The sequence below is a fragment of the Rhinopithecus bieti genome, unplaced genomic scaffold, assembly GCF_001698545.2.
Source record: "Rhinopithecus bieti isolate Rb0 unplaced genomic scaffold, ASM169854v2 scaffold_18504, whole genome shotgun sequence".
NCBI classification, from domain to species: domain Eukaryota; kingdom Metazoa; phylum Chordata; class Mammalia; order Primates; family Cercopithecidae; genus Rhinopithecus; species Rhinopithecus bieti.
This window is the reverse complement of record NW_016809260.1, coordinates 378411-397822: the sequence shown is the minus strand read 5'-3', so window position 1 is coordinate 397822 and position 19412 is coordinate 378411. Positions and strand designations below refer to the sequence as shown.

General features: G+C 40.6%; 1 protein-coding gene and 1 long non-coding RNA gene across 15 annotated transcripts in view; one reads left to right on the top strand and one right to left on the bottom strand.

Annotated features, from left to right (window-relative positions):
- SEMA6A (semaphorin 6A) overlaps positions 1-19412 on the bottom strand; it is a 136115-nt gene that overhangs the window by 58220 nt on the left and 58483 nt on the right. For 6 of the 13 annotated variants that reach the window (XM_017889016.1, XM_017889013.1, XM_017889003.1 and 3 more), the window contains 2 exons: positions 6532-6669; positions 3883-4000 (listed from right to left, as the gene is read on the bottom strand). In XM_017889016.1, the coding sequence (XP_017744505.1) occupies positions 3883-4000; positions 6532-6631 (218 nt within the window). In that variant the 5' untranslated portion in view covers positions 6632-6669. Of the gene's footprint in view, positions 1-3882; positions 4001-6531; positions 6670-18025; positions 18210-18782; positions 19132-19412 lie in introns of all 13 variants that reach the window. The other 7 variants (XM_017889006.1, XM_017889009.1, XM_017889004.1 and 4 more) reach the window with 2 other exon arrangements.
- LOC108540023 (uncharacterized) overlaps positions 1-19412 on the top strand; it is a 78925-nt gene that overhangs the window by 51932 nt on the left and 7581 nt on the right. For both annotated transcript variants that reach the window (XR_001888554.1, XR_001888555.1), the window contains exons 2-3: positions 4272-4535; positions 8220-8318. This is a non-coding gene — a long non-coding RNA (uncharacterized LOC108540023). The remainder of the gene's footprint in view (positions 1-4271; positions 4536-8219; positions 8319-19412) is intronic.

Sequence of the window (19412 nt, the reverse complement as noted above, 5' to 3'; positions counted from 1 at the left end):
TTTCATGGCTGAGTAGTATTCCATCACATATATATGTGTGTGTGTGTGTGTGTGTGTGTGTGTGAGAAACTGGATTCACATATATATATATATATATTTTTTTTTTTCAGTTCTTGGAAAATCTGTTTGATTCTTGTTTTAGAAAAGCACAACACAGAAAAATAACAGGCCATCTCACGTGAAAATAAAAGGAGCAGGAAGGGCAGTTGGCTTAGAAAATTCCCTTGCCTGCTACTGTGAGTGTGCATGGGGTGAGAGGGGGAAGGGCATGGTAAGGGGTGGAGGAGTAGGGGCCTGTTTTGTAAATTGCTGAATAGGGAAGTTTCTTCAGACTTCAGTAGGCTGCCAGAATTGCCATGCCCTTTAATTTCAAGGCAGTTTTATTGCATTTGTTTATTACTTGTTTGACTTGATTGGTGGTGCTGTGGTCAGACTCATTATTGGAATGGAATTGCCTATTACTTTGGTATCAGGTTTGAGATGACTTGAGGCTTTTCCTTGCCTGCCTCCCCTCAAAACTGAAGTCGGAGCTGAACACACGAATTGTAAATGAACAACTGATTAATATGCATTGGCAGCTCCTCAGAAAGCTCTCAGATTGCCCCCTTTTGGCATGGCCTGTTTATGTTAATTAGCAGTTTAGAGATTAAAAAAGAAGAGGAATTTACAAAGTGGATAATAATAAAGCAGAATTGAAAGGGGTTCTTGCCACCAACACTCACTCAGTCCCCTGGGTTCTGGAGGGGACTTGGCTTGCGATTGCTGACACCAATTGTCTAGAAGAACTGGGAAGCCTTTTAAACATAGAATTCTGTGAATGAAATCTTCTTTTGGACAATGACAATCTTCTTCAATATCCAAAAGCTCACATGGCCCTAGCAAACAAAAATGGTGCTTTATGGTAAACCACAGACCATGGTCAGGGGTCATTCCCAACCATCTTAGTGTGCATCCCAGGTCTCATACACTGTTCTTCCTGAATTCAGTTATTTGAACATAAACTGACTTAATCCTAGGACTTCCTCTTTCCCCTCCAGCAAGCACCACTGAATTGTGTTGCCATGGCTTGAACCTGGGCGGCGGGGGGCGGGGGGAGGGATTTAGCTTTAAATCATGTTATTTGCTGCCTAGAAACTTGGATCTCTCAGAGCAATGTTGGGAAGTGTAACATTAAAGTGAATTAAAGTTGGAAGCGTAAAAATAAAGTGTAAAATTAAAAGGAGAGAAGAGGCCCTAAATATGGTGGGCATGGAATCCCTTCAAGAATTTGTCTAAGGGTGTGTGTTGAGAGGAAGTGGCTGCGTATGGTGTGAAAACCAACATGTCAGTGCTACAGTGATATAAACTTGACCTCTAATCAAAGATGAGTTTATTTAATAGTTTCAAAAATATTAGTGTGTTTCTTCTTTTTATCCTTCTATTTCTTCTTTCCCTTACCTTCCTTGGGGTGAGGAGTTAGAATAAAACTGTCTTGGTTTTAATGAGCTAGAATAAAGGTCACTTTTAAGTCTGCATAGGACCTTGCTCCTAACACTCGTGTAGCCCTGGAACCTGTGGTCCACGCGCTGCTAAATCATTGAGTACAAGGGCAGTCTGTTATACCATTTTTTCCCCCGGAGACTCAATTGGAAAGTGAACAATTCACAAGAGATTCTTAAGTCAACCTATTTCTCACAGATTCAATGTTTTATCATTTGTTTTGATCAGCCCTTGAGTACTAATGTCATTTTCCAACCCTATTATGTTTAGGAAAATAAAAATGACATTTAAGAAGGAGCTGGTATTCTATCAGAGAGGTGACTACTGAGCATCTTATGGAAGGCTTTATAATGACTACTCATAATGACCATGTTCTTGGGCAACAGCTATTACAAGGGTATTCTCAGGACAAACAGTACCAGCTCTATTCCTCAGTATGCAGCAAAGTACAGGGAATGGCAGCATGGACTCTAGAGCAAGACCATCCTGGTTCAAATCCTGCTTCTGTCATTTTGGCCCCATCATTTCACCTATCTGTCCCTTGGATTCCTCCTATAAGACATGGGAATAATAACAGCTCCTTCTTATAGGGTTGTTTCCAGGATTGGATGAATTGACATTCATAAATAATCTACAGCTATGTTTGTTAATTGTATGTGCACAGCATACTAGTTGTATATACTGTATAAGTATTTGTAAAGTAAAACTTTAGAAAAGTATTTGGACATTGCTTCCTGTAGCCAAGTTGGGGGCAGTTTCAGGACGTTTTAGTCTAGCCGTTTTTTTTGTTTTGTTTTGTTTTTAACTTTATGTTGCACAGCTTGTCACCTCAGAACATCTAAGTGCTTTAGAAGAATCAACCACTGTTATTTACTTGTTCTTTCCTTATGCCAGATAGAAACGATCTCCATTTCTAGGCCGGGCATGGTGGCTCACACCTGCAATTCCAGCACTTTGAGAGGTCGAGGTGGGTGGACCACTTGAAGGTCAGGAGTTCGAGACTAGCCTGGTCAACATGGTGGAACGCCATCTCTACTAAAAATACAAAAATTAGCTGGGCATGGTGGTGGGTGCCTGTAGTCCCAGCTACTCAGGAGCCTGAGGCAGGAGAATTGCTTTAACACTGGTGAGGAGGAGGAAGTTGCAGTGAGCTGAGATCGTGCCACTGCACTCCAGCCTGGACAATGGGAGTGAAATGCTGTCTCAAAAAAAGCATAATCTCCATTTCTTCTCCCTAGTGTGAAATGATTAAACAGGTAGAGCCAAGAAAGACCACAGGGAACACTACAAGATAGTGCTCCATATTGCTGTTCATTTGGAATTATTTTGAATAGCTACACACTCCCAAAATGGAGGATCATATATTGTTGGACTCCTTAGGGACTTCATTAAGGTAATCAAATACAACATCTCATTTGGCAGAGGATACTTATGGATGGCCACAGAAGTTGTGGTCCGGCTAAATTAAGGGCAGAATTATAACAAAAGCCTAAATTTCTGTGATCCCTGTTTGAGCCGTATTCTTACCATGCCATTCAGCCTTAAGACGTCAGTCTGTCTGTCTAAATAACATTTCCCCAATGGATGAATATTTTTTTTACTAAAACCAAATAAAAACCTTCTGAAATATATATTATGCTTTCTTTGGTTGTCATTGCTGTTCTTTCAAAGTGATGATATGTATTACGAATGATATATATGATAACTGCAAAAAATATAAATAGGTTTAATGCACACACCTACATTTACACTATATAATACATGTTTACACATTCTACTTAATTTAACAAATAAGTATTAGGCCAGATGAGGTGGCTCAGGCCTGTAATCCCAGCACTTCGGGAGGCCAAGGTGGGTGAATCACCTGAGGTCAGGAGTTCAAGACCAGCCTGACCAACATAGTGAAACCCTGTCTCTACTAAAAATACCAAATTAGCCAGGCATGATGGTGCCTGCCTGTTATTCCAGCTACTTGGGAGGCTGAGGCAAAAGAATTGCTTGAACTCACGAGAGGGAGGTTTCGGTGAGCTGTGATTGTGCCATTGCACTCCAGCCTGGGCAATAAGAGCGAAAACTCCATCTCAAACAAACAAACAAAGTATTGAGGAGCAGAGCATTCTAATGGGTGCTTGAATAAATATTTGCATATATGTTCAAGATAAACAGTGGATTATTTGAGTGTAAGTGCCCAAATATGCTATTATTTCTATTTAAATCCACATAGGGTTAAACAGACACAGACAGTTTTGAAATAATGATTGCTTGACAAATTACAGGAGCCTTTAAATTAAATAACACTCTATTTAGAAACCTCAAGATCTCAAAAATAATGCAGAGCTGGTAAATTTAGGACCTTGGGCTTTTGGACACTCTGAAGGCAGACAAGGGGAAAGGGCCCCGTACCTAGCAGCAATGTAGAGGGTTCCGTTCATGATCATAATCATCTGGATGTCCAGCCTGTGCCTCTGTGTGGTGTTCCGTCCTGGCTTGTGGCCCACAAACACCGGATACTGTTTTGTATCTGTGAAAAGAGGAGATGGCGCAAGAAAGGAGAAACAAATCAAGCCAGGAATTGACAGGGTAGGGAGGGGAGGGAAACAGGCCACAAAAGAAAGCCGTGTTTAAGTCAGACCATGCCACCATTTTCCATTTCCATATGAGTCTGTTATTTTAGGAAATATGATAGAAGAGTGCTCTTTAAGGTTCATCAAGTTAGTTTCATTTCTAGATGATAATAAGCCTGGATTTATATTTCTAAGTGTCACAATTTTTGATTTGTCTCTCTTTCTCAGGGCTCAACTTGCTAGCGAACGCTGTGCATGAAGGTGCTCTTTTCTTCCACAGTTTTCTTTTCATCTTCTGTAGAGCTAAGCCTGAGGGGCAGTCTGCCAAAGATCTTGTCTCGGGACAAAACTATTTCAAAGCAGCCTTCCCATCAATCACCACAAATGCAATGTGGTCTGGAGGCGAGAGCCCTTGTCCAGGAGCCAGAAGAAAAATACAGTCTCCACAGGCGTCCAGTTGGAATAATCCACTATTGAAGGCAGCCCTGCGAGGTTGGTTGGCATTCTAGGAACTGTGGGAAGTTCACTCTTGAGTTAAGCAGTTGGCTAACAATTTCACAGAAATGTGGGCTTTGACAGGACAGGGTCAAACTGAGTGTAGCCAGTCAGGTGATCTGAAATTTTCCCTGACTTGGTGAGTCAATGAGCATATTTCTCTTTTCCTATAGTTCTCTTTGGCTGAGAGTGGGCAATTTGGATTTAGATCTGACCTTTAAAAATACCTACATCTCAACATCTCTGCCTTTACACTTACAATCTTGAGAGCACTGGTGAGCCTCCAGAGAAACTCAGGAGGAAAGAAAGATGAGCCACATTTAAAAGGCACTTGTTTTCTGGAGAGGGGTGGGGGTGTAAATAATGACTAGAACCATTCACAGATTTATGCTCAGACCCTCACTTCACACCCTTGTAGTATCTGACCATTACTCACAATGGGTATCTTATCAGGGGTCTTACTATATTTCATTCACAAGAGAGCTTGGTATAAGACAATCTTGTGCTTTCCCTTCCACTGCTTTGAAATTTCATGTACCCATTCATTAAGGAGATTGCTAAAACAGTTCAAATGTCTCCAAGATCATGGATTTGAGTGACCACAGAGGGGTGGTTGATAGCAACCCATTTCGGCTGGAGTCCCTTCTTTTTTTTTTTTTTTTTTTTTTGAGATGGAGTCTCGCTCTGTCACCAGGCTGGAGTGCAGTGGTGTGATCTCGGCTCACTATAATCTCCACCTCCCGGGTTCAAGCGATTCTGCTGCCTCGGCCTCCTGAGTAGCTGGGACTACAGGCACACACCACCATGCCCATCTAATTTTTTTTTTTTTTCGTATTTTAGTAGAGACAGGGTTTCACCATGTTAGCCAGGATGGTCTCCATCTCCTGACCTCATGATCCGCCCACCTCGGCCTCCCAAAGTGCTGGGATGACAGGCGTGAGCCACCGCGCCTGGCCGCGGAGTCCCTTCTATACTTAGGCATCCAAGACAGAAATCTTACCTCAAATGGAAATAAATAAATGTTTATTAAGTTTAGAACCCTGAGTTAGGTGGACTCTGCCATTTCAGGAGTGATGACCTTGAACTACACATTTGTTCTTAATAATGCCCTTTGACTTTGGACTTTCTAATTGTTTTGTGTGTCAGTTTTGCTACCTCATTTTCTTCCACCCCAGAAGGAACAGCTGAACACTGGGCATATGTGGATCTCCTTAGTATCCCTTCTGAATGTTAGACACCTTTCTATGGCTCACTCCGTGTTTGTTTTGGGGTGATTACTATGAAAAGAGATATTTAGAAAAAAATGCTCTCTTACATTTTTATTGTAATAAAATACTTAAGTCTTTTGAAGGGCATGAAAAAAAAGTGGTAAATTGAATGTTCCATGCAACATATAGGCAGGACTCTCCTCTTTTGAGGAGACATCTGAATTCTTAATCATGTCAGTATCTACTCCTGACGATGAAGCAGAGACCAAAGGAAAGTTACAAACAGTTAAAATGGGTCCTCTATGAATTCAAAATTACTCTTTACCCAAGTCTATTAACCATGTAACTTCTAAGTCCAAAAAATAATAATAATTTTCTCTGAAGTACTCCAAAATGGTCATTGTTTTTTGTTCATATTTTGCAACAATCCCTATATATGAAGTGTATGTAAAGGTGAGTAACATGATATTGCCAATACCCAGATCACAGTGATATTCTCCCACAGAGTTGATTTTAAGACATGAACACCATGGCCTTCATGTAGTAGCTGAGACTCCATCAGGGTTACAAGTTTCAAATCCTCACACATGTCCCCACAACAACATCTGATGGAGTTATAGAAAAGTCATCCTATCAATTTGACTAGACTTGAATTATCCACCTTTGCCACGTACAGAGGTCTAAGAAGTCACCTTTTCTATTTCATTTTCATTTTATTTTGGCTGGTCCGATTCAGGCTAAAATGTTCTCAAAGGGAGACAGTGAGTGAGACCATGGGTACTTACAGTTGCCATGCGAAATACTGATTGGCTCAGAATCTTCTGGGAAACCAGCCCCAGCAAAGGGTAGCAGTGTGAAATATAGCAGCAAGGCTTCTGACCTCATAGTAGTTCAGCGGGGAGACTTTATTTCTCTACTTCACCCTGCCAAAAAGTGAAGAACAGATTTTTTTTTCCAAGTCAGCTTTGTTCAATGCCATAAAATGAAATGCCCTTAAAGATAAATTCAAGAGGAAAAAAAAGCTTCTGCTTTACATCTTCTACATGGTGAATTCGCTGATTTTTGTGTTTGGAACTTGTACCCGTTACCTACTGTTACCTCTTTCCCCATGCATCTGAGCCCTTTTGCAAAGTTTCTCCAATATGGGACAAAGAGCTTTAGTTCCTTTATCCTGAGCCATCTTTAGGCTTTTATAGATGGCTATTGCACAATCATGAAACTCTGCATTCAAAATCACTCAGAAATTTGAGGTGATTGCCAATAGCAACAAATAGGAGATTTCTGATATTAATCTAGATTTTTCAATTTCTTTGTAAAAATCAAAATACCTGCCATACTGCCCTAAATGACAGTTTCCTTAGGCACCACACCTCCACTTCCAACACACAGGTACAGACATGCACACGCACACACATACACACATCTATAACTCGTCCTCTTTACTGATTTCCATTACCTGCTTGACCCCTTCATTGAGATATTCACCCCTGACTCATGTCATTCTACAGTGACTTAGACATAAATAAATAAAATCACACAATCTATATTTAAAGAGAAGTAGGCAGATCCTTTCACACTCTAAAGATTACTACAAGGAGAATCTGAAACCGCATTCTGAAATGGTATTGCTGATTTAAAAAGTCGTATCTCTGCATATTTTAGTCTCAATACTTCCTTGCAGTGAAATAGTAGTGAATAAAAATGTCAGATATACTGTTCTACCCATCTGTATTTTCTTGACGAAGCTCTTTATGTGCAGAAAATTCTCCTAAATCTTGGAAACAAAACAATCCCATGTGGGACTGCTGGATACAGTGAAAAAAAAAAAAAAAGACTCATAATATGGTAAATATCACTTAATTCTCAGGCATATTGCAAATAAGCATTGATCTATCATGAAAATTAATGTAAAATGAGGGTATCTTTTCATCTTTCCAGAGCAGTAAACTCTTTGAAGTAGCCTGCCAAAGATTATCTTTTTTGAACAAAGCTATTTTACAGTAATCCATCAATCATTTAAGATTTGTGTGTAGAAATGTCAAACTTAGTAACCTAGATGTCTTTGAAAGTTAATTTGGCAAACAAACTGCTAACTTAACGCTTTTTGGAACACCCCATTTTGATTACATACCTATGTCTCTTCTCTTCATGCCAAAAAAGTATTAATCAGTCCCAAGTGTTGCACTGTAACTTATAATTTCACAGACACAGCTAGGTCTTAAGCATTTCTTCAATTGAAAGGTGCACATTAATTAATTTGCTTTATCTTGAAAATCAAAGAGGGAGAGAGATCAAGAGAAAAGCCTAAACAGTTCCATAGCTCCATCTCTGATGTGTAGATTAAAATTAAACTTTAAATGATTACTTGTTCATAAGGGTGAACCATTACGAAGAGACATAAACATGTATTTATTAGACAGGTGAGAAGCAAGAGTCTATTCATTCATTTATTTGCCAGTTCTTCCTATCCTAGAGAATCTGAACTCAAAGGAAAGAAGCTCTGAAGTGCCCTGATATGCTTCTCATGGCTCCTGTTCAGTTCAGTATTAAGGGGGAGAAATAAATCACAAAAGTAAGTAAAACATAAACAAGACACCAGTCAGCTGTTAGATTTTAGGAGAGAAAGCATCTGGCGGGAGGGGGAGGGGGCAGGGAGAACTGGCAACTTTTACCAGGAGCTCAAGAATAGTATTATACAGAAGCATATTGCCTCAGAGAATTTGTAGCATATAATGGAAGAAAAGAGGAAACTCAAAAGTCTGATTCTCATTCCTTTAGAAATGTTTAGAGATGTATGTATGCTTTTAAGGCTTAATTTTTCTTGACATGACAAATGAGTCTCCATCCTTCAACAACTGCATTCATTTTGGTGCAAATGTCCTACAAGCTAACAAGACAATGTCCTGCTACTTTATTATATCCCCCAATTTTAATTTTTTCCATCTTAAGATTGCATGTATCAAATGTGAAATTGTCAACCCCAGAAGCTGGCAGGAAGAGCAATGCATGCAGAAGAAATCTGTTATGCAAGTCAATGGCTATTCTGGCTATCCCTGCAGCCAGCATCATGGCTGAGATATGTCATTTAAATACCTCCAGGTTTACAGCAGGGCTCTCTGCCAGGAAAAATAGCTGTTTTATATGTCTTTCTATCATTATATCATCAGGTAGTTAACATGTACATCATACGGGTGAAAGTGCTCTGAAAGTATTGGTTCATCTCGGTCAGTCCACGTGAACACTTTAAAATTTTCTTCAGTTGAAGTTTTGATGTATTATTCCCTTTCTACTCAATTTTGGGCCCTAACCCTTGTAAATATGTAGACAATAAATTTTCTTGTTGAAATGATTACTTTGCGGAGGGATCCCAATTCCATAACATTGTCATTTCTCATCCAAAGAACACAGGCTTGGGTCTGTTTCCTAAGATCACGCAATACAGACTTACACCAGCCCAGGAGAACAAAAACAAGAACTTAACACTGAGTTTATAAACCTCGAGTGAGCTGTGTTGCTGCAATTTAAGAGGCTGTTTAAGTCACTTTCAAAACTTTGAAAAGTGCTACCCACATGCAGCCTATTTATAGGTATCTGCAAACATTTGTCTATTTCCCTGTCTGTGACTGTGCTTGTATAGGCTAAATATAACTTAGACTTAAGCAGCTATTCAGAAAATTAGATAAAGGAGGACTGTCAATATAAGGATTCTAAATAAAAGCATTTACTTCATAAGTAAGCCTATTATATCTCAATTTTCCATCTACTTGTCTCAGCCTTTCACTCTTCTTAGCCTGAAGTGAAATGGCTTTTGTAAAACATACCACTACTGCAAAGTTATAATCCTAATTTGCCCCAAACCCCCAAATTCACAGAAAACCTTAAGAACATTCTTCATTTTAATAGCATCTGCTTAGTGAATTTATCAGGTCTATTTAGGTTCATCTGAAATTAATTTGTATTGACTATCTACACCCAAACAAAAAATTTTTTCACAATAATTTTTCCCTACAGTTTTTAAGCCCAAATTGGGTCACAGAACTGTGATGTACAAATGGTGTTGTGATTATTGGTTGCCATGAGCCAGATGAACCATGCAGAATGCTAATTGGCCAGGAAACTAGCTTTCAGGTATTCCAGATTGAAGACGAAACAAAGGAGACCAAAAGAAGGACTGTCTGAAAACCCGGCGAATGCATTCATGTTGATAATTTTTTTTAAATAATAAATTCTTTTCAATTACTAGGGCTTCCATTTATGCACAAGGCTACCTCCCACACCCTTGATGTACAGCGGGTCATTGTGTCAGCCAAGCGTGAAGCAAAAGGGATGGCAGTGGAGCTGGAAATGATTACAAAGTCAGAGAATGAGTCCATCAATTGCCACATCTTACTTCTAATGAGTCAGTTTAATAAGCCACGAGGACTGGGAAGCCATGACAAGTGGACCCAGCCAGAGTACCACTCAGGCTAACCCCTGACTCTAGTTCTAATCCTCCGGCCAACTATCCTCCAAATTCTGCCCTGGAAAATTCTATGGGGGCTCACAAACTTGTAGTACCTGGCAGAAACTGACTCACAGAGAAGAAAAAACCTAAATTAGCAACATTGAGGGAAAAATAGGAGATTTAATAAACAACTCCAGATTTCTGACTTCTTTAAAAAAATCAGAGGTCGGGCTTTGCTAGTCCAAGTCTCCACCTGACAAAACTCTGGAGTTGAGCATTGGCTGTCCCAAATAGGGCTCTCTGCAGTTGGAAACATTCCCAGCCCTTCCCAATCTCTTAGGAGGCCTTTCTTCCCCATTCACCTCATCTGCCTGCTCTTGAAGGCTCAGAGGGAACCTTTATGCTACCCAGGTACAGGACATCAACGCTGCAGTTTGAGGTATTCTGTTTCTCTTGACCATCATCTGCAAGTGGCTGAGCAGCCTTAGCAAGTGGACCATGAGGAACCCACTGTCTATACACACAAATTAATGAACATTGCTTGTTTTAGAGACCTGGTTGGGCTGCCCCACAAACTGTCCACATGTCCAGCTGCAGCAAACGATGCATAAATGCTTGGTGCATCAAACTGCATGGAGGCCTTGACTGTGCGAATACAATTTGTGTCCTATTTGGTACACGTGGCAGCATCTTCCAGAATGTTGGCACACAGGGAACATTTTAATAATAAGGGATAGTGATGTGAAAAATAATATATCTGGAAACTTGCAAATACAAAATGCTCTTAACAACTCCAAGTGTGGGCTTGAAATAAAGAGGAAATGATAATAGTGGCACTATTTTTCCATGAGGAAAGTCACTTACTACCATGTCTCAGTAATTCTTTTAAAAAGCTCATTTTCTAATATCATATGAAGTTTTAAAGATAACCAACAATTCCTGCTGTCATTAACAGAAGGAAGGGCACATTAATAGCATTGACCGGCCGGGCGCAGTGGCTCAAGCCTGTAATCCCAGCACTTTTGGGAGGCCGAGACGGGTGATCACGAGGTCAGGAGATCGGAACCATCCTGGGCTACACGGTGAACCCGTCTCTTACTAAAAATCAAAAAAACTAGCTACGGGCGCGAGGCTGGCGGCGCGCCTGTAGTCCCAGGTCAACTCGGGAGGCTGAGGCAGGAGAGAAATGGCGTAAAAGACCCAGGAGGCGGAAGGTTGCCGCAGTGAGCTGAGATCCGCGCCACTGCACTCCAATCCGGGCGAACAGAGCGAGCTCCGCCGCTCAAAAAAAAAAAAAAAAAAAAAAAAAAAAAAAAAAAAAAAAAAAAAAAAAAAAATAGCATTGACCCTGGGCAAGTTAGCCTCCCTAGCTCCCAGTTTCCTCACCTGTAAAAGGAAAGGATATGAAATGTAATGGTCTATAAGATTCCTCTGGCTCTGTGATCGCACTGTTCTAAGTGATTCTGCCTCAGTGAAGAAGGGTGTCTCTCAGTGTGTGTGTGTGTGTGTGTGTGTGTGTGTGTGTGTGTGTGTGTGTGTGTGAAAGAGAGAGACAGCGCGATTAGGAAGGATGGTACAGGGAGTGGCCTGTCTCTGGGTCATGTTGTAACACATTCCAAGGCCAGGAACATCACCTGGAGAGATGAGGTAGGGGCAGCAGGGGGAATAAGGTGGCCCAGGCTGAGGCAGGGCGAGGGGCTAGACCTCCACACACCTTTCCTCTTTGTCCTAAAGGGCACTGGAAATGTAGCTGGGCTCTTGCTGTTGTGTCAGCCACTCTCAGATCTCCAAGGAGGGCAGGCAGAAAAAGTTCTCTGCAGCGGGGCAAGTAACCTTTCCAAAACAAGCAAGGCAACAGGGCTCATTTTTCCCTCTACACTCTTTCCTGGTTGCTCCTAAGCAGCATGTGGTTTGGAAACTCTAGGGATATTCAGCGTGTCAATGTGTGGTACTGTTTGTGGCAAGCATGAGGGATAGAACGAACTCTCTTCCATGTAGCTCTCACTGGACTGCAATAGGCACATCATGAAAAGTGGTGAAAAGTTCATCAAGCTAGAGCAAAGAAATCCCAGCCTGCTATACTCCCTAGTCTGAACTCCAGGACACAGTTCAGGTAGATAAGCAGTTCTAATCTGACCACAGAGAACACTGTTGTGACCATTTAATCTTATTTAGACTTCAGTTGAGTTTTACACTAAATCTAAAATTTTCATTTTATTAACTCAAGTTTTGGACATCATCTTTGTACAGTGTGACTGCCTCCAAAAGTCTAAATTGAAATTGATTTAAAAGCTCCTACATGAAATCAAACTATTGCAATAACATAGGAGAGCAGAAGAGAGCAGAGGGTGAAACCCGCGTTTTGAAACCCCCTTCCCCCTTACTAGCTGGGACCTCTGCCAAGATGCTTAAGCTCTTTGAGCCTCAGTTTCCCCTTCTTTATATGGGTAATATACTGTCTTGGAGACTCTCCATAGTCCTCAATAAATGTTTATTTATTCTTCAGCTAAGGTACTAAAAATTACTTTTTAATAGCTTTTCTTGGACTTCCTTACAAAATTCTCGGGGAGGTCCTAGATTCGCTTCTAGTGTTCTAGTGCTTCAGTGGGAGGAGAAGTCCCCTTCTCTCCCTCCCTCCTTCTCTCTCCCCCACCCACTTCAAGTCACTGAGCTTCTTGTCTCTGGAGGTGGGCACTTGGAGAGGCTGGAGAGTCTGTCTTGGGAGTCACACAAACATTGTGTGGTTTTTAAAAAATATAAATCATGGCATTCACAGTAATGCAAAGGAACATAATGATGTGGAAAATAAAGAAAGGACTGGGTGAAAGTAGGGGTTTACTGAGTATCTTCTGTGTGCAAGGTACACATGCCTATTACTTTATTGAAACATCACAGCAGCCCAGAGAGAAAGGCCTTATGATCTCTGTTGTAAACACAAGAGTAAACTGCGATTCAGGGAGGTGAAGTAACATGTCTCGGCAGCACATAGCAAATACAGTTGTCCTTCAGTATCTGTGGGGCACATAGCAAATACAGTTGTCCTTCAGTATCTGTGGGGCACATAGCAAATACAGTTGTCCTTCAGTATCTGTGGGGCACATAGCAAATACAGTTGTCCTTCAGTATCTGTGGGGGATTGGCCCCAGGACCTCCCCAGAGATTCCAAAATCTGGGGATGCTCAAGTCCCTTGAATAAAATGGTATAGTGTTTTGCATGTAACCTATGCACATCCTCCTGTATACTTTAAACCATCTCTAGATTATTTATAATACATAATACAATGTAAATGCTATGTAAATCGTTGTTTCACTGTATTGCTTAGGGAAAAGCGACAGGAAAAAGAAGTCTGTAGATGTACAGATGCAATTTAAAAATATATATATATTTTCTCCCAGTGGTTGGTTGAATCCACTGCTGTGGAACCCATGCATAGAGAGGGCCAACTGTATTTACAGCGCAGTAGTCAAAGGGTAAAGACAAAACGCAAAGCCAGGTCCGTAGAATGCCAAAGTTTATGTCCTTCCCAGGGCATTAAAGAAAAAGGAACAGAAGAAAGATTGGAAAGAGAAAGGTGCTGGCGTAAATGGAAACTGCACTTAAGATCATATATAGGCTGATGCATCTATGCTTATGTGGATGAAATGGCTGAAAGTCCCTAATGGCTTCAGTAATAAAAATCTATAAAGGGAGTGCACAGTTGCTCCCAAACATATAGGCATGCAAAGCCTCATTCCACTTTATGGCCCTGTGATTGCAGTCTTAAGGTGATAGAAAGATGCAAATGCTTCTCAACCAGTTTTAGAAATTGATTCTCTCACGAACAACACTGTTAAGTAGAACCACTTGCCTGCTTGCAGCCTTCCTCAACCGTGATGTTTTAACATCAACACATCATAGAGAACAGTGTCAGTTGCAAAGGGTAAGAACAAAGTTGCCTGCTTCAGTAGCTGATAGGATAAACAGATGTGGACATATCTCAAATCAATAAGGAACCTCTGTCCAGAGAGAGATGGGAAAGCAGGTGTTCGTGTTGAATATCCAGCTGGAAACCTGCTTCACAGAGACTGCAACTGCTGATCATTCTTGCACCAGAGGAAAATTTAAAGAAATAATGAGTGTTTAAATAGTAGGCATCCTTCACTGACCTGGACAGCTCTGTTTCAAGGACTGCAGCATTAGGAAGGTGCTGCTATCCACAGGATGCGGAGCTGGGTCAAAGAACACATCCCATTGTAATTGTAATTAGAAACAACCTGGGCCCATTGATCCTGTTTGAAGCCTTTACTGTACCCAGTTTGCAGGAACCATGAGGGCCACCTGTTCAGTGATATTTGCATTAAGATATAAGGTTCGGGCAAATGAGAAAAATAGCTCCAGCCTCTTAGTAAACCATCCGGTCTTTCTTTCCTCCTCCTCTCAACCATTAACAGAGACATAAAAGCACCCATTTTGGAGGAAAGGGAAATGCCACAGACCTAACTTCAACACATTTTGGAGAGTGATGATGGCATTCAATGGAAGATAATAATAAATATCGACTGGGTATAATAGATGTTCCATTTTAGATCTGAAACCACTATCACAAAAGCATAGAAAAACTGTGAATTCATAAGTACTTCTAGAAAAAAAAACCTTTTCGAAAAATAAAGGTTGGTTGTATGCCTATTATCTTTTGAGGGAGAAGGCAAGTCTTGCCTTTCAGTTGATTCTTTGCTATGCTGGTTTTCTTTCTCTCTACCCACCACCCCCCACCCCAAACACACAGCCCCGAGCCAATGCACTTTACTTGGATGTTTATTGCACATTTATTGCACTTTACTTGGATGTTTCAGATACAGTCTCATGGCCCACTGGGCTCTAGGCATGACCTTAGTAGGCCTGAAAGTATTGTGGCAAACTATCTTCATCTCAGAAGCCTGCAACAGTCTTAACCAGGCTTACTTATGGCATGCCCTAGCTTTTTGCTGTCTCCATCTTTGCAAACGTTCTTTGCTGGTTTGTTGTTGGCTTAAAGGTGGCTACCTTATTTTGAATTTTATTTGTAATTTTTGTGGGTCCATGGTAGGTGTATATATTTATGTGGTACATGAGATGTTTTGATACAGACATGCAATGCATACTAATCATATCATGGTAAATGGGGGTGTCCATTATAAAGGCAGCTTTTTTTTTGAGATGGGAGTTTCACTCTTGTTGCCCAGGCTGGAATACAATGGTGCAATCTCGGTTCACCACTCCTCCTCATGGGTTCAAGTGATTCTCCTGCTTCAGCCTCCCAAGTAGCTGGGATTATAGGCATGCACCACCATGCCCAGCTAAGTTTGTATTTTTAGTAGAGACGAGGTTTCTCCATGTTGGTCAGGCTGGTCTCGAACTCCTGACCTCAGGTGATCTGCCCACCTTGGCCTCCCAAAGTGCTAGGATTACAGGCGTGAGCCACCACACCTGGCAAGGTACTTAATTTTTAACTCTTAATCTAAACCTTTAGTTTTAGAATTCTAGACCTGATTTTGTATAATTCCTCTGGAAAACTCTACTTAGATGTATGGCTTACTTGTAAAACTCACACAATATGTCCCCAGACTGTAATCGTTACCTTCATTCCCAAAACTTCCTCTTGATTTTCTTTTTTCTTTTTTTTTTTAATTTCCAACTTTTATTTTGAATTCAGGGGTACATGTGCAGGATGCTCAGGTTTGTTACATAGGTAAGCGTGTGCCATGGTGGTTCGCTGCACAGATCATCCCATCACGCAAGTATTAAGCCCAGCATCCACTAGCTATTCTTCCTTATGCTCTCCCTCCTTCCATGCCCTGCCCTCTGACAGGCCTCATGTGCTGTTCTTCCCCATGTGTCCATGTGTTCTCATCATTTAGCTCCCACTTAGAAGTGAGAACATGCAGTATTTGGTTTTCTGTTCTTGTGTTAGTTTGCTAAGGATAATGGCCTCCAGCTCCATCCATGTCCCTGCAAAGGACATGATCTTGTTTCTTTTAATGGCTGCATAGTATTCCATGGTGTATATGTACCACATTTTCTTTATATCCAGTCTATCATTGATGGGCAATTAGGTTGAGTCCATGTCTTTGCTATTGTGAACAGCGCTGCAATGAACATGTACATACATGTGTCTTTATATCAAAACAATTTATATTCCTTTGAGTATATACCCAGTAATGAGATTGCTGGGCCTAATGATATTTCTGCCGTCTGTTTTTGAGGAATCACTACATTGTCTTCCACAATGGTTGAACTAATTTACACTCCCACCAACAGTGTAAAAAGCGTTCCTTTTCTCCACAACCTCGCTAGTATCTGTTGTTTTTTTACTTTTTAATAATAGCCATTCTAACTGGTGTGAGATGGTAAACTTGTGTAAACTTTCACGATATTGCTGAACTCGAACATCTGCTTCAGATGCAGAAACAAATGCCTCCTATAATTTGCTGTTAAGAAAACTGAGGCCCAAAATGGTCACTTGCCAAATGTAGGACAGCTCAAAAGTGGCAAAGATGAGCAGCAGCTGAGAACTCCTGACTCCTCTTAGTGAGCTCTTTCCCTGCCTTACGCTACTTTCAGAAAGGAAGCCAGAATTCATTCATTTCTCCTTGGCTTGCTGCCTGATGTTCATTACTACCATTGTCTGTTTCCCATCTTACCAACTCCCTGTTTTCTACTGGGAGGCTCTGTGTTAAGAGGCTGATGCAGATAGAGATGGAAATGGCCCCTCCCCTTGCATCACCCCCAGGACCTCACTATTCAGTGGATGGTCCCCATAGCTTTTGCTCATTGTTCCAAAATAGAACACATAAACAAATAACAATAATCTTTCAAAAAGAAATTATTACTCTGTTGGCAAGAATACCACCTGGAAGGTGAAGGTGTTGCAGAGGTATGTAAGGTGGGATGAGTGGTAAAGGTTTCTGGTTGGAGAAAGCCTCAGAGGGTTGCATGACTGTTCACTGTGGAGGGGGCAGGTGGGAGCCAAGACATTTCAGGTAGAAGGGCCAGGTCAAGATAGCAGGGTGTTAAAACAGACAACTCCATGCTTATTGGATTTGCAGACATCAAATTAGACTATTTCATTCTTTGCTTAAGGAATTTCAAACATTTGTCTAAAGTAATGGATGGACTTTTTCCTTTAACTGAAAGTTTGGTTTAAAATATTATACCTGAGAATAAAGATTGTGTCTGATTACTATTTTTTCTAAGAATATGACAGAGAAGAAGGGGCGGGGGAAGCTCTGAAGTGTAAGCGCAGAGTATTGGTATTCATTTGCTTGAGGTGTTGAGTAGATGGGTTATTTTTGCATTACTCTCCCTAACTTTTCTTTGTAATTTTATTAAAATGAAACAAACTGCAAAAAATAGTAAGCCTGAATCCAGGCATTTTCCCAGCCAGTAAAAAGATACCTGGAGAGTGACTTTAAAGGAGCAAACCAGAGATAATTTAGCAACTAGAGTTTCCCACATACCTTTGTCAAAGTCCTGAGAGGATTTAAACTAAAATAAAGCAATTGATGAACTTTGACAGGATGACTCTCCCTAATAATTTCTCCTCTGCTTACTCTCAGTATAGTTAATAGAAGTAGAATCTCCCAGTCACAACTCTAACCTGCCTGATCTCCACTCTGCCTGGGATTGCTCAGGCTTAAACGGCTGCAGGAATGTGTTCTTTCCCCACTTTTAGAGTGGAAGTCAACTTCAAACGTGGCTCCCACAGAATTAATAACAACCTGCAGGTCTCTCCATTGAGCTCTGAATAACAGCCCCAAATAACAATGTCATCAGTCACGGATGATTTAAACTTTGACCTAACCCTATAAATCCTTACTGTTTTCTTGTTGTTTGTCAACATTTTTGGTAAAACAGTCTCACGACCAGGAAGAAAGTGAAAACATTTCCTTGAACTAAAATGTTGGCGTCAGGTCCTTTGGTGTTTGCTGCCTATGTTGCCTATGTCAGTCCTCATTGTATTTCTTGCCTCTTTCAATGAGCACCGATGCTTTCCCAGAACCCTGAAAGGCAAAAATAGAGTTTCTATTTGATTACAAGCTTCTGATTATACAAAAAGAGGCATAATATCATTTCAGGATCTGCTCCATAACTAAGCATGATATTTATGCTGACTGGTGCTTATTATCAGTAAAGTATCTGTATACACAGTGGATTCTCTGTTTATCTATGTATGTCCAGACACATCGAGAACAGATATGGTATAGAAGAATTGTATCTTGAATTTCCATAATTTTCCCACATTTTTGGGGAAATTCATTTCATTTATCCACAAAAAGCCTGCTTTCTGTCTCAGTGAGCTAGGTGAAAATTGCAAATCCACACATTTAAACCTATTATTAAATTTGATAGATATTTCAGTTTTTCTCTGAAATTAATAATATCTTTATTGACTTTGCTCATTTACTTTACATGTAAAAATGACTCCTTAGCCTGGCTTGATACACTTAGCAAAATAACATAGGTGTTCTCCAAGGCAGTTTATCAGTTCACAAGGTGCCTCTTCCCAAACCAGAGTCAAATCTAGGATGTACCACCCCATAAAATGTTCATTTGCTTTTAATGTGAAATCCTACCTTCAGAATTAATAATTATTCCCAAACATCCTGAAAATATGCTTCCTCAGAGCGAATGAAAATAAATTCTAGGAAATTACGGGTTTGTTTGAGTGTCTCTACCACTTGATGACTGGACCCCTTGCACAGGTGACTTCAGGGTCACTGCACAAACGGAGCAGTCCTGTTCTTTGGGAAGTGGCTGAGCGTACTGAGGCAGCATCTGGAGGAGTCATTTGGTGTTCATTGTTTTTGAAGTCTGCCCTGAGGCTCCTTCAGTTTAAAGGAAAATACGATTGGCCATCCCCTGTTTCTCTAGATCTGGATGAGGCCAAGGTCATCTCGGGAGCACAGGCACACAATTTATGATCTGCAATTACAAACAAAACGAAAACAAACCCTGAAAATCAGAATGTTGTTTCTCCTCATTGTGTGACAAGCTTGAGTTGGCACGAGACTATCTGTAGTCCATATTTATCCCTCTTAGAATGAATATTGATACATTTTGCTGCAAATGATGAATAGGTGTGATTATTAGATATTGCCCCAGACTCCACTGGTGTATGTGTCCCATGTTACTTTTCTAAAATCTAAACAACTTAAAATTCTGAAACATATATGACCCAAGGGTTTCAAAAAAAAAAAAAAAAA